General features: G+C 37.0%; 1 protein-coding gene across 4 annotated transcripts in view; it reads right to left on the bottom strand.

Annotated features, from left to right (window-relative positions):
* Positions 1-12,005, bottom strand: part of STAU2 (staufen double-stranded RNA binding protein 2) — a 151,653-nt gene that overhangs the window by 95,126 nt on the left and 44,522 nt on the right. For all 4 annotated transcript variants that reach the window (XM_008932185.2, XM_008932187.2, XM_018079403.1 and 1 more), the window contains exons 8-10: positions 11,765-11,902; positions 8,468-8,599; positions 4,495-4,555 (exon numbers count right to left, since the gene is read on the bottom strand). In XM_008932185.2, coding sequence (XP_008930433.1) covers positions 4,495-4,555; positions 8,468-8,599; positions 11,765-11,902 — 331 coding nt within the window. The remainder of the gene's footprint in view (positions 1-4,494; positions 4,556-8,467; positions 8,600-11,764; positions 11,903-12,005) is intronic.

Here is a 12,005-nt window from a genome sequence, read left to right as displayed (position 1 = left end):
TTGTGAAATGAAGAGGAAAGGTAAAGAAGTGAACCTGTGGGAAGAAGCTTTGCCGGTGAGTAGGAGGGACAGAAGTGAGGTTTGCCACAAGGATAACTGCAAAAGTAACATGATAGAGGGGAGCAGGAGAAGTTAATTTTCAAGAATATTTAATAGGGAATACTAAATATATATTGAGTGAGTAATTAGGAGGATACAGACTGTGGGGTTATTTCTCAGCAAAAACAAACTACATAATAACAGTGCAATGAAATCTGTTCTTCAACTGTACTAAAATATAGAACTGTTATGATTTTTGATTTTGTTGTACTAAAGTATACAACTTCCCTTTACTATTCCAGTTTTATTTGACTCAGATGAAAACAGTGCATTATGTGTACAAAGAAAGGTATCTGTCTGCAAAAGTGTGGAACTTGTTTGGAACTGCCTTAAACCCTGCACATCAAAGGTGCAGGAGAGATCATGCATGTAAGTGATTTCTTTTATTCAAAATGAGAAGACACTTCTACTTTCCTCAGTTCTCCTCGACCACAAAGCTCTGAAGTTATCTTGGTCTCAGGGGCTTAGGGGAAGATCAGTGGGTGTGCACAGGGAAAACTCTTAATACTAGCTCTTCTTCAGGATTTTTTATGTATTCCCTATTTGGGAAACTAACACATCATACTCTACCAGAAGTAGAGAAGGCAAAGCGTTCATATGTAAACATGTACTGGCAGACCATTCCCATACAAAACATTAGCACCATTTATATAAGTAAACATGTCTGGAAAACTAGTGAGAAATGTCAAGTAGTACTGCATAGGTCTTCTCCAAATGCAGGAATCCTCTGACCTCAGTCACATCCTGAAAAACAGGCCTCTTCATAGAGCCATTCAGTAGGAAGGTATCAACTGAACTTACTGGTTAACTAAAAAAGATAGAAAAATATTCTGTATATTTGCTACAGTTAAGCTGAAATTTTAAAGAAAATAACCTAGAAGAGAAAGGCCTCTCAGGAGGTGAAGAGTTAAAAAAATCAGTGAAAAAAAAGTATATCCCTATTGACAACACTTCGGGTTGAAACTGCTCCTATTTTGCAAGAAGATAGTACAGTCTCATTGAAATAATAAATGATACTGAAATAATCTATTCAACATCTTTGTTGGTGACATGGACAGTGGGATCAAGTGCACCCTCAGCAAATTTGCTGATGACACTGAGCTGTGTGACACGCTGGAGGGAAGGGATGCCATCCAGAGGGACCTTGACAGACTTGAGATGTGGGTCCATGCAAACATCATTAAGTTCAACACAGTAAAGTGCAAGGTCCTGCACCTGGGTCATGGTGATCCCAGGTACACCTACAGGTTGGTCAGAGAACTGGTTGAGAACAGCCCTGTGGAGAAAGACTTGAGGTGATGGTTGATGAAAAACTCGACACAAGTTGGCAGTGTGTGCTCGCAGCCCAGAAAGCCAACTGTGTCCTGGGCTTCATCAAAACCAGCATGGCCAGTGGGCCAAGGGAGTGATTCTACCCCTCTACTCTGCTCTTCTGAGATCTCACCTGGAGTACTGCATCAAGCTCTGGGGTCCCCAACACAAGAAGGACATGGAACTTCTGGAGCAAGTCCAGAGGAGGGTCGTGAAGCTAGTAAGAGGACTGGAGCACCTCCCCTATGAAGACAGGCTGAGAAAGTTGGGGCTGTTCAGTCTGGGGAAGAAAAGGTTGCTTGGAGACCTCATAGCAACCTTCCAGTATCTGAAGGGGGCCTATAGGGAAGCTGGAGAGGGACTCTTTGTCAGGAACTGTAGTGACAGGACATGGGTACAAATTGAAAGAGGGGAAATATAGGTTAGCTATCAGGAAGAAATTCTTTACTGTGAGGGTAGTGAGACACTGGAACGGGTTGCCCAGGAAGGTTGTGGATGCTCCAACCCTGACAGTATTCAAAACCAGGTTGGATAAGGCCTTGAGCAATCTGGTCTAGTGGGAGGTAACCCTGCACATAGCAGGTTGGGACTTCAGGATGATCTTTAAGGTCCATTCCAACCCCTTACCATTCTATGACTCTATGATACACTTTAATCACCTGATTATTATTAATGTCGCCTCTAGATTAGAACTCTCAAGAAAGGGGTTAAGAGATTAAGCACAGTGGTTTCTGAACAGCACTGTTAGAAATAAATGTTCTGTATTTACTGACATGCTAGCTACAACTCCTTTGAATTCCAATTTACTTTTAGATCAGAAGAATGGAAATGCAGGCATTGTGCATTATAAAAGCATCCCAGAATGAAAACCTCTTTCTGTACTGTGGCCTGTGGTGGCTGCAAAAAGTTCTGTGAGCATGTCAATCTCTGAAAAATAAGTTAGTTGGTCAGCACAGGTTTAAAACATAATTTTGTTGATCTTGTCTCCTGTTGAATGAGTTTGCCTTTGTGTTCTCCTTCTAGATTTGGATTTATACATATAACTGTCAAAGTTGTCTTGTCGGATGAAGCCTGAGAAAGGGATTGATTTTTCTCTTTGGTGTAGCAGATGATTGTGGTGTCATCTATAAATATCTTTGCTACAAGACACTGAAAGTATAGAAGAGAAAAGTCAGAGATCTTATTCTGCTGTATCAAACTCTAATATGTTAACATTTGAAGATATTAACATTTAAAGATATTTCACAGGCCTTGACTTAGAGATTTTGACAAGACAAACAGAAGTCATCTACAAGTATGGATATAGGTTGATGAAAGAGCTGTAAGGAAGCAATTAATAAGAAGTCTTAGATCTTGTAGAATACTTCCTTTCAGGGAAACGCAATGGTATGTGGTGAATCCAAGATCACTTTAAATATTAGCAAACTGTTGTGTAAGTTGAGGCACAAATAAGTCCTCCGATCTTGTGTCTAGGAAGACCACATATATACTGAAATACCTTAAAACCTACTTTTAGGACCATGTCTTTCAGATGTGCATAGGCAAAAAATAGAAGGTAGCTCATGTGTGTATCCATCTCTAGTACAATCCTTAGCTGAGGGGGATAATGTTTGGGACTCTTAAGTTCAAAACTATACACAGTCCTAGAGAAAAATCCAGGGCTCATGAAAAAGTGAAGGAAGTACTATTTATATTATCTATGCCACTTTAAAGGTAAAAATCTAGCTATAAAGTTACCAAGTTCTATCCTATTCTTTACCTGTTGCAGTGAAACTCAATTCAGTCTTCACCAACAAGGTTTCTTGGGCCTTTGTGTCTCTTCCTTCTCTCAAGGAAGAGAGAAACTACCAGTAGTAGAATCTGATCAGAGTCAGGAATGCCTTGAGAAAAGATAGAGCTCAGCCCGTATAAGTCACAGAATCACAGAATCGCAGAATCCCAGAATGGGTAAGGCTGGAAGGAACCACTGTGGATCATCTGGTCCAACCTCCCTGCTCAAGTAGGGTCATCCCAGAGCACGTGGCACAGGATTGTGTCCAGATAGTTCATGTGTATCTTCAGTGAGGAAGACTCCACAGCCTCTCTGGGCAATCTGCTCCAGTGCTTGGTCACCTGTACAGTAAAGAAGTTCTTCCTCTCATTCAGGTGGAACTTCCTGTGCATCCATTGGACCAAATGGGATATACCTTAGCATTCTGAGTCAACCAGCTTATATCATTGTGAGGCCACTCTCTGTTGTCTTCAAAAAGTCATGCAGATGCCTGGAGAAAGGCATCATCATCAAAACAGGCAGGCTGGTCAGCCGCACTCTAGTCCTGGGAAAATCATATAGTCCTCTTAAAGCCACTTGTGGTCACACAATGTGACTGCCTTTTATGATAAAATGACTGGATTTATGAAGGAAGGAAGAGCATTGGATGTGATTTACCCTGGCTTTAGCCAGACTGTTGACAATATATCTCCCACAGCATACTTGTCTCCAAGCTGTGATGTTAAAGTCTGGGTAAATAAATTACTAGATGATGGAAATCTGTTTGGACGGTGGTATGCTTTGAGAGACCTAATAGCAGCCTTCCAACACCTAAGAAGAGATTGTCAAAAAGATGGAGCCAGGCATATATACTGAGATATATAGCAGAAGAACAGGAGATGATAGTCATAAACCAAAAAGAGATGTTCTGATAAAAAAAAAAATTTAAAAATTCAGTGTGAATATAGTTAAGCATTAGAACAGGCTGCCCAGAGAAGCTATGGAATCTCTGTCCCTGGAGAACTACTAAAAAGACATGAGCAACCTTGTCTGAACTCTGTACTGACTATGTTTTGAGTAGGCAGCTTAGATGACCTCCTAAAATCCCTTATAAACTGAAGGATTCAATGATTCAATGAGTAAATAAAAATCTCCTTATTACTGCACTCATTCATACCTACATTCACACAGAGGACACTCAGGAGTTAATTCATCTAATTGCAATAAAAATCCTAAAATATTTAGAAAAAGCATTTCAATTGTCTCAAATACTCCAAATCCTACAGAGAGCAAGAGAAGTAAGTATAAATACAAATTTAGAAAGCAATACTTACTGTTATTCGTTGGCTCAGAAAACCCAACATTCTGACCATTCCAACTCTTGTTTTCTCCAAGCTGAAACAGGTAGAAAAAGACAAATAAATAAAGAGCAAACTACTCCCTAAACAGAACATTCCTGTTTATAAATTTAGTTGAAAGATTCTAAAAAAGGATGACTTGGGATTGCCACATCCAAGTGGCAAAATTTTGCTAACACATCTTAATTTTTGTCTAAGGTTATTTGAGTAATGTACCCTTCATGAATAAACATTAACAACTATTGCCTAACACTGAAATAAAAATGTTTCCCCAAGGATTAGGCTCATCTAAATAAGTTACCAAATCAGACCTAAATAAAATTAAATATTTTAAGCAGCTCTCAACTGAAAACACAAACAGACAACAGAGAAATTACATTCTAAAACTAGAAGACCCTAATAACTGCCTACAAAGGAATGCATAAATGCTATAAAGTACTTTGGGTGTAATTTTATAATATTTATTTGCTGGGAATCCACTTAGTTGTTGAAGTGGAAGCAAAAATGGTTGCAATTTTCCATTATTTTAATATATTTTTGATGAAGCTAATTGTCCTCAAATTAATTTTATTATGTTTAATACTGGGTATTACTCTGACATGGAATAGGGGAGCAATTAACAGAGTTTCAAAATGAGGGCATCACTGAAGTCTACACAGTAAATAAGATGGCAGTGTTCTAGGTTTATTGTAGAAGTGGATAAACAAGTCCAAGCTTCCTCACTACTTAGGAGCTATTGACAACCAACTCTATGCATGTGAAACAAATGAACCTTTTCAGATTTCACTGGGATTTTGTATGCACACAGAAAACCTCGCAGCAAAGCAGGCTATATGCCATGTTGGCATATAAATTGTACAAAGCTGTAATCATTTGCTCTGGAATATGGGGTTGATTGTAAAGTGGAAGAGATGCAAAGGGGGATCAATGAGCAGAAATCTGCCTATGCATCCCAGAAGTTGTGTTAAAGCTGTTTAGATTACCATCATGCTGTAACGAAGAATACTAGATGATATGTTTTCCTTGGGAAAGAGCACACTATGCAAAGTAGCTATTCAAATTATTGTTTCCTTGCTTTTCATCATCATGTACGTCCAAAGTGCTTAGAGCCTTGGCATTGTGCAATGAAAACAGGAGATATAATATGGAAAGGGAGGACAGGTATTATAGCTGGCTTTTAAACTGGTCACCCACCTCCATGCACTTCAATTTCACATAACTTGTTTTATTCATATTAGGAAGCATATATATCTATTGGAAAATGTGGGAGACAATAGTTCTTCAAATGAATAAGCAACAGGAAATCTGTAAGTATGTTTGCGTTTACTGCTGTTACAACAGCATGGTTGTGTTAGGAATCCATACTATTCATCCATGATATGATACCAGCACAAGCGCACTGCTACAACATAAGAAGAACATATCCAACTCCCCTCATTCTTCTTTTTTATTGTTTATTAACTTGATCATGATGGGGAATTTAACAAGAATTCATCTATCAGTAAGTGACCCTTAATGTTGCTGCCTCACATGAATGCAATCTACTCTGTTTTATTCTCTCTAGGAGAACACAAGTGCCAAGAAGAAACAAAAAGACAGAAACATGAAAAAATTATAACAACTCTCCATTCTTATCCATGGAGCTAAAATTCTGACAGCTGCAAAAGTCTCCCAGTGCACTTTCAAATTGCTCTCCTCAGGGCTCTGCACAAACATTACTGATTTCCTCCAGGAATAAGACTAGCTCAGAAAATAGCAGAGCCTTTACTTTTTTTTACCTAGATTACCTGTGCTGCCAGCAGCACCATGCATTGCTCTTGTAACACTCTTGGTCTTCATTAAAACTATGAATACAGCCACTATTTTTTTTTTTAAAGAAAGGAAGAATGGAATGAAAAGACTCAGGGAAGGAGGGACACTGAGGAAAAAGAAGTTGCCTTTTCTATTAAAATCATCAAAAAGCATACAAGTGAAATTGTCCATTTAGATGCCAACCTGCTACATCAGCCAGTCTACACTAGGTCCCATTTTGGATTCAAAGAGAGAAACAAGTATATTCTAATGGTGTACTTTATTGTGCAATTTATATGGAAGGAATTTTTCAGCGTTCAGATTGATAGAGATCTAAGAGCTATTTTCCCCCTTCTCCACCACAGTCTAGTTAGAGAATTAGAATGCTTTAAGCTACACAAACTAACTTGTGCATCTCCAAATATGTTCAGTCTGTTATATACAGAAGATAAAGCCAGATGTTCTAGATATTTTATGTCCTTAACCCCAACAAAGCTATAAAAATTTGTTATGATCTTGTTATGATACTGTCATTACATAAAATTTGAGTAGTTCACATTTTTTGGATACAGCAACATGTTTGTTCATTGTGTTAAGAATAGTATTAGGCCACTATATGCTATTCTACCAATCCTAAAATGTATACATCTGCAAGTATGTAATTAGACCTGATTTTCTAAAGGTAATGCACTTGTAAGTAATAGTTTAATAACTGTAGGGAAACCAAGCAGCAGCATCTCTTTTTAGCCCTCAATTTCTTTTAAGGATTTCAATGTAACCACAAGTTTCCACTGCGTAGAGCTCTCCAGAGCAACTATGTTGTGGGCTGAATTTTTTCAGGCTTTATCTCTGGAAAATACTGAGTAAAATTAGTTCAATTTAAAATCCAAGAATGAAAGTCCATGTTTTCCTACTAGGGGAAAAAAAAAGTTGACTTCTCTGTTTTTTCTTGTTTTTCATTAAAGCCCTTTGGCCATATTGGCAGTGAAGAAAAAGCTGAAACTTTTATACTGTAGAAAGTATATTCTACAGCAAAAAAGTGTCAGCATTCTGGTGAAAATGAATTATCATTTGATTCAGTCAGAACCCTGTTTTTAAATGGCTATATCTGCACAATGTGTTCTCACTAGGAACATCATTTAGCTTCCAAGTACTCTGTTTAGAGTATTTCACACCTGTCTATGACTAAGACATATAGTGAAGAGCATAGTGAAGGTGAGTGTGAACAGTATACATATTGCTGCTACTCTCAGAGGAGAGGGAAACAGAAGGAGGTGGGGCCAAGTAACCAGCACAGCATTTATTTTTCCTGGCTAGAAGTACTGAACATATAGAACAGAGTACCTTCATGTATATATATACATATCAGAACATTCTGTTGACCTGAGCTAGCTAGTGTAGTCACAATAAACATGCAAGAAATTATCAAAATATATACACGCAGTGACTGCATATGACAGAAGTTGCTTAGAGTGACAGCTTAGTCGAATACCTTACCAAATATCTTTTCAGGATACAAAAGGCAAAATCTTTAACACCCAATTTTGGTTACTAAATCTCTTATTAATAAACACAAGGCAGGAGAGGAATGCTAAGTTGCACATAGTTAACATGGAAACACATACCTGCAACACATGAATTTAAAATGCAATTTCTTCTCCATAAAAAAAAAAAAGTGACACACATTTTCTTTATCAGTCATCAAATCTGAAAAGGCCATTCTTTTTCTGGAATGCTTTTAGTGCACATGTAATGGGAAGATAAACATTGACTACTAAGGCTATTTCATGTATGAAAATTACTAACATAGTTCCTTTCAGTGCTCTCGTGGATGCCCAAAATGGAATAAAAGCAAGAGGCACATTCATCCTGATTTGTAAGAGGAAAGAGATGCACACGTCACATGTACACTTCTCCACACACGCTATTCGGTGGAACTACCTTTCTGTTCCTAGTAACTCTTACAGGAGCAGAGGCTGCACTTACTAATAGACGTGGCTATAGAGCTGTAGCTAAATAAAGGCTAATTTGTGACAAGCAACTCCCTAAAATAGGGGATGCACAAGCTTAAGTTTCCACTCTTACTAAGTGATTAGCTGATACAGGCTAAAAATTTAGACAAGGGTAAAATACGGGCATTGTAACAATTGGTTCTCACCTTTTCTGGCTGGTCTTGAAGAGGAGTAGAGGCTTTGTAACCCAGTTGTAGCAACATTGCTTCTGCTGCATTTCTTTTAGCTATTTTCTTGTTTGGGCCTGTTCCAGTAGTAATATCATTGCCTACTTTTACCTTAAAAAGAAAATATTGATCATAATCATGACAAATACAAGATTCCTTAATATCACCATGTAATACACCTGATCTATCAACAGCTGTCAGTTCTTCTGATGAAGATGCAATCTTGAAAGAGTAAAAGTAGTGCAATGTGGGACTACAGTATTAGTTCACACAGAGGAGCTTGTTTAGATTTTTCAGAAGGTTCCCAAACTCATATCAAAGAGCCATATTTTTCTGTATCTCAGTGCTCATGTAGTTGCCTCTCTCTTCCACTAGCCTCTTGCGTCAACCCCATTATGCCTGATGAACTTCTCCCCCACTCTTTCTTAATACTGGAAGTGCCACAGGGTCTGTACTTCCTCTTTCTTGTAGGAGCAGCAGCTCCCCAGCATCATCAGGACAGTATCCAGAACAATGGAGAGACAAATAGTGACCTGGAGATTTAAATGAGAGTGGTTTCTAAGGAAAGATGAAAACCATATTTGCATTCCTCCCACTTGGTCACACTTGCAAGGAAGATGGGGGCTGGGACCACTTACACCTGATTAGCTTTGATCAAAATAGTCTTTGGAAAGAAGGCTCCTCGTTGGACCTGTGGTCTGTACAGCACAAAGGGTTTCTGATAAACACGATGCCTTTCATAAAATGAGGAGAAACTAAAGCCTTAAAATAAGGACAAATTGTAGACAATGGATAGCCACAAAGTGTGCGGCTCTAACTTAGTCCTTGGCTTGGGTACCATTTTTAAAACTTCTGTATGGGTCTGGTTTGTGACATTAGCAATGTCATTAGTATCCATTTATGCAATATTCATAGCTCTTTGATAGGTATATTTTATTCTGTCCATTAAGCCCTTTTATTTGCCAAATTGTCTCTTAAAATAGTGCACAGTTTCAAAAGCGTGTCAAAAAAAAGGAAATCAAAATAAAATAAAAATAATAAAACAGCCAAGGTGATCTGAACAAAAGAAACCTCAGAGATCAAAGACCCAAAACAGCCTGGAAGGAGCTTTAAAAAAAATGCAAAATCAGGCATACTAACGTTAAATAAATAATAAATGTTATTTAATAGTTTATGTTATTAAATAATGCTTCACTTTCCTCAAATTATCATGTATATATATATTTTCCTAAAAGTTTAAATTCTTATTTACTCAAATACTAATTATTTCTAAATATTAAGAAAAGGATGAAAATAATAATCATCATGACTATTCCTTTAATGTATATATATATAATTAAGCAAAAAGTTTCAGCTACCGAAGCCAGGAATATTAATAATCTTGAAATATAAACCTTATCTTCAATGCAGTTCACAATAACAATTAGAAAATAGCCAATCTGCTACAAGTTTATATGCAATAAAATTGAGGGACTTTAATAGGACAAGACAAAATGATAATTTATAACGTAGCTCACAATAAATCAATGTGTTGCTATTTCTCAGACCTGTAAAACTGGTTTAGCTATTATTATAACCTCTATCAAGGATTAAAGGTCTGACTACAAAGAGAAAGATCTTTCTGAAATTAACTTTGGGAACAGAACACCAACTAATGTCATCAGAGGTTTTCTTCTGTTTATCTAGTAGCCAGGACAAGTAATTGGATCCATTTCATCACATCTAAACTTGCTCTTTGTGTGACAGATAAAAATGAACATATTATCTCTGGATATTTTACTTCCACATTCAATTAAATTAAATGAAAACATTGTTTAAGTAGTTTATACAAAGGTTTTTTATTCTGATAGGGTTTTTTGCATGCCATAATGGATCCACTGAGACTTCCTGAAGGCAGTAGAAGCAGCAGTACGATTTTAGTTTGAAAATACTGCAAAAGGGTGAAAATGGAGTTTAAAAGTATTCATAACAAAGCAACTGTTCTATGAAATTTCTTTGACTTTTTTTTCACAAGCCTTCTTAGATAAAAGGAATCTTCTACATATTCCCTGCTTTTAAGACTCTTTTTTTATTCAAATTAAAGATCTGAATTCCTCCAGCAGAAAACTAAATTCTCAACCCATTTTTCTAATACTAGGCTGTGTTACACTGTCCTCTTCTAAGGTCTCACACAACAACCACTAACTGTGGACAGTCCCATGGGGGTTTAAGCACAGGAAATGAGATTGTCTGTGATAGAATTGCTCTTTTTCAAATAATTTCAGGTTTCACGAAAAGTTGTAAATGTAAGATTACATTCATGAAAAGGATTCTGAAACAAAAAGAACCCATCTTTTGCTTCAGAGAGAAAAATAATAAATCATCAGGAAAGACCACTGAGGTTCGAGAAAATTAAGATTGCTAGACTATCTTCATAGACCTGAAGGAGGAAGTTACAGATTTAAGTGAAAACATAACTAATTTTCTGGAGAAGGAGGTGCTGGAACATCATAAATTCTGCTTCTGATCAGAAGTGACATTTTGGTGTGGTTTGTAGACAACAAGTCAAAACATGTTGAGGTATGCCGTTCTGAGTTGTTCCGGCACAAAATTACCCTTGAGTGAAAACACAAAGGCACAGAATCCTTTCCTGTTCCTAATCTTTCTCAATCTGCTGTTGTGCTATCTAACAAAATATCACAGTTATATTAAATTTTTGTACATGTTCTTAATTTAAATATGAAACAAACATTAATGATCTACTGTTTCTGTATTAGGTCCAGACAGAGGACAGCTGAAACACATGATAGAAGGCTTTTCTTTGTTGTATTTCAGATATAAGCAAAGCCAAAAAGAAACTGAAAATCTGAATATATTTACAACACTATTGTTTAAAACCAAAATGCTTGGTAATATGGAGATATTAATATCCATACTTCAGAATACTAGTTATTATTGCAATCCTCTGATCAACAACAGCCCAATTTTTTTTTCCAAAAGACAAGTAAATAAATCATAAACCATCAGAGATAAAACCAGCAAAAAAAAAATATATGGAAAACCACTACAAGCAAAGTGCCTAGAAGGCACGCAACCAAATGGCCATTTGTTTCACCGAGACAAAGAAGAAAGTTTAGACAGGCTTTCTGATACTGTATTTCATTCTTCTCTTCTATAACTGACTTTAAAGCAAAGAGCTAAACACAGGAAGATCCACTTCATATTACGCCAACATCTTGCTTGAGTTTGAACAAAACAAAGCAAGTCCACTATGTCTAACGTGACAGCAAATGATACCTGCATAACAAACTCTCGACGGCGAGGCATTCCTCTCTCTGAAAGAAGAACATACTCTGGTTCCTTCTCCTTTTTGGCCTGTTGGATCTGAGCCAAACGACTGATGGGATTCATTCCTTGACCATATTCTGGTCCAGTCTAAACCAGGTTTAAAGAAAAGAACCATTATTTCAGTATATATTATACAATTACTACCCTACTTCAATAAAACATTTACTTGGGTTATCTCTTTAATACTCCC

This window comes from Manacus vitellinus, unplaced genomic scaffold (genome assembly GCF_001715985.3).
Source record: "Manacus vitellinus isolate BGI_N305 unplaced genomic scaffold, ASM171598v3 scaffold_1_pilon, whole genome shotgun sequence".
NCBI classification, from domain to species: domain Eukaryota; kingdom Metazoa; phylum Chordata; class Aves; order Passeriformes; family Pipridae; genus Manacus; species Manacus vitellinus.
The sequence above is the reverse complement of the archived record's forward strand: the minus strand, read 5'-3'. Positions and strand labels throughout refer to the sequence as shown.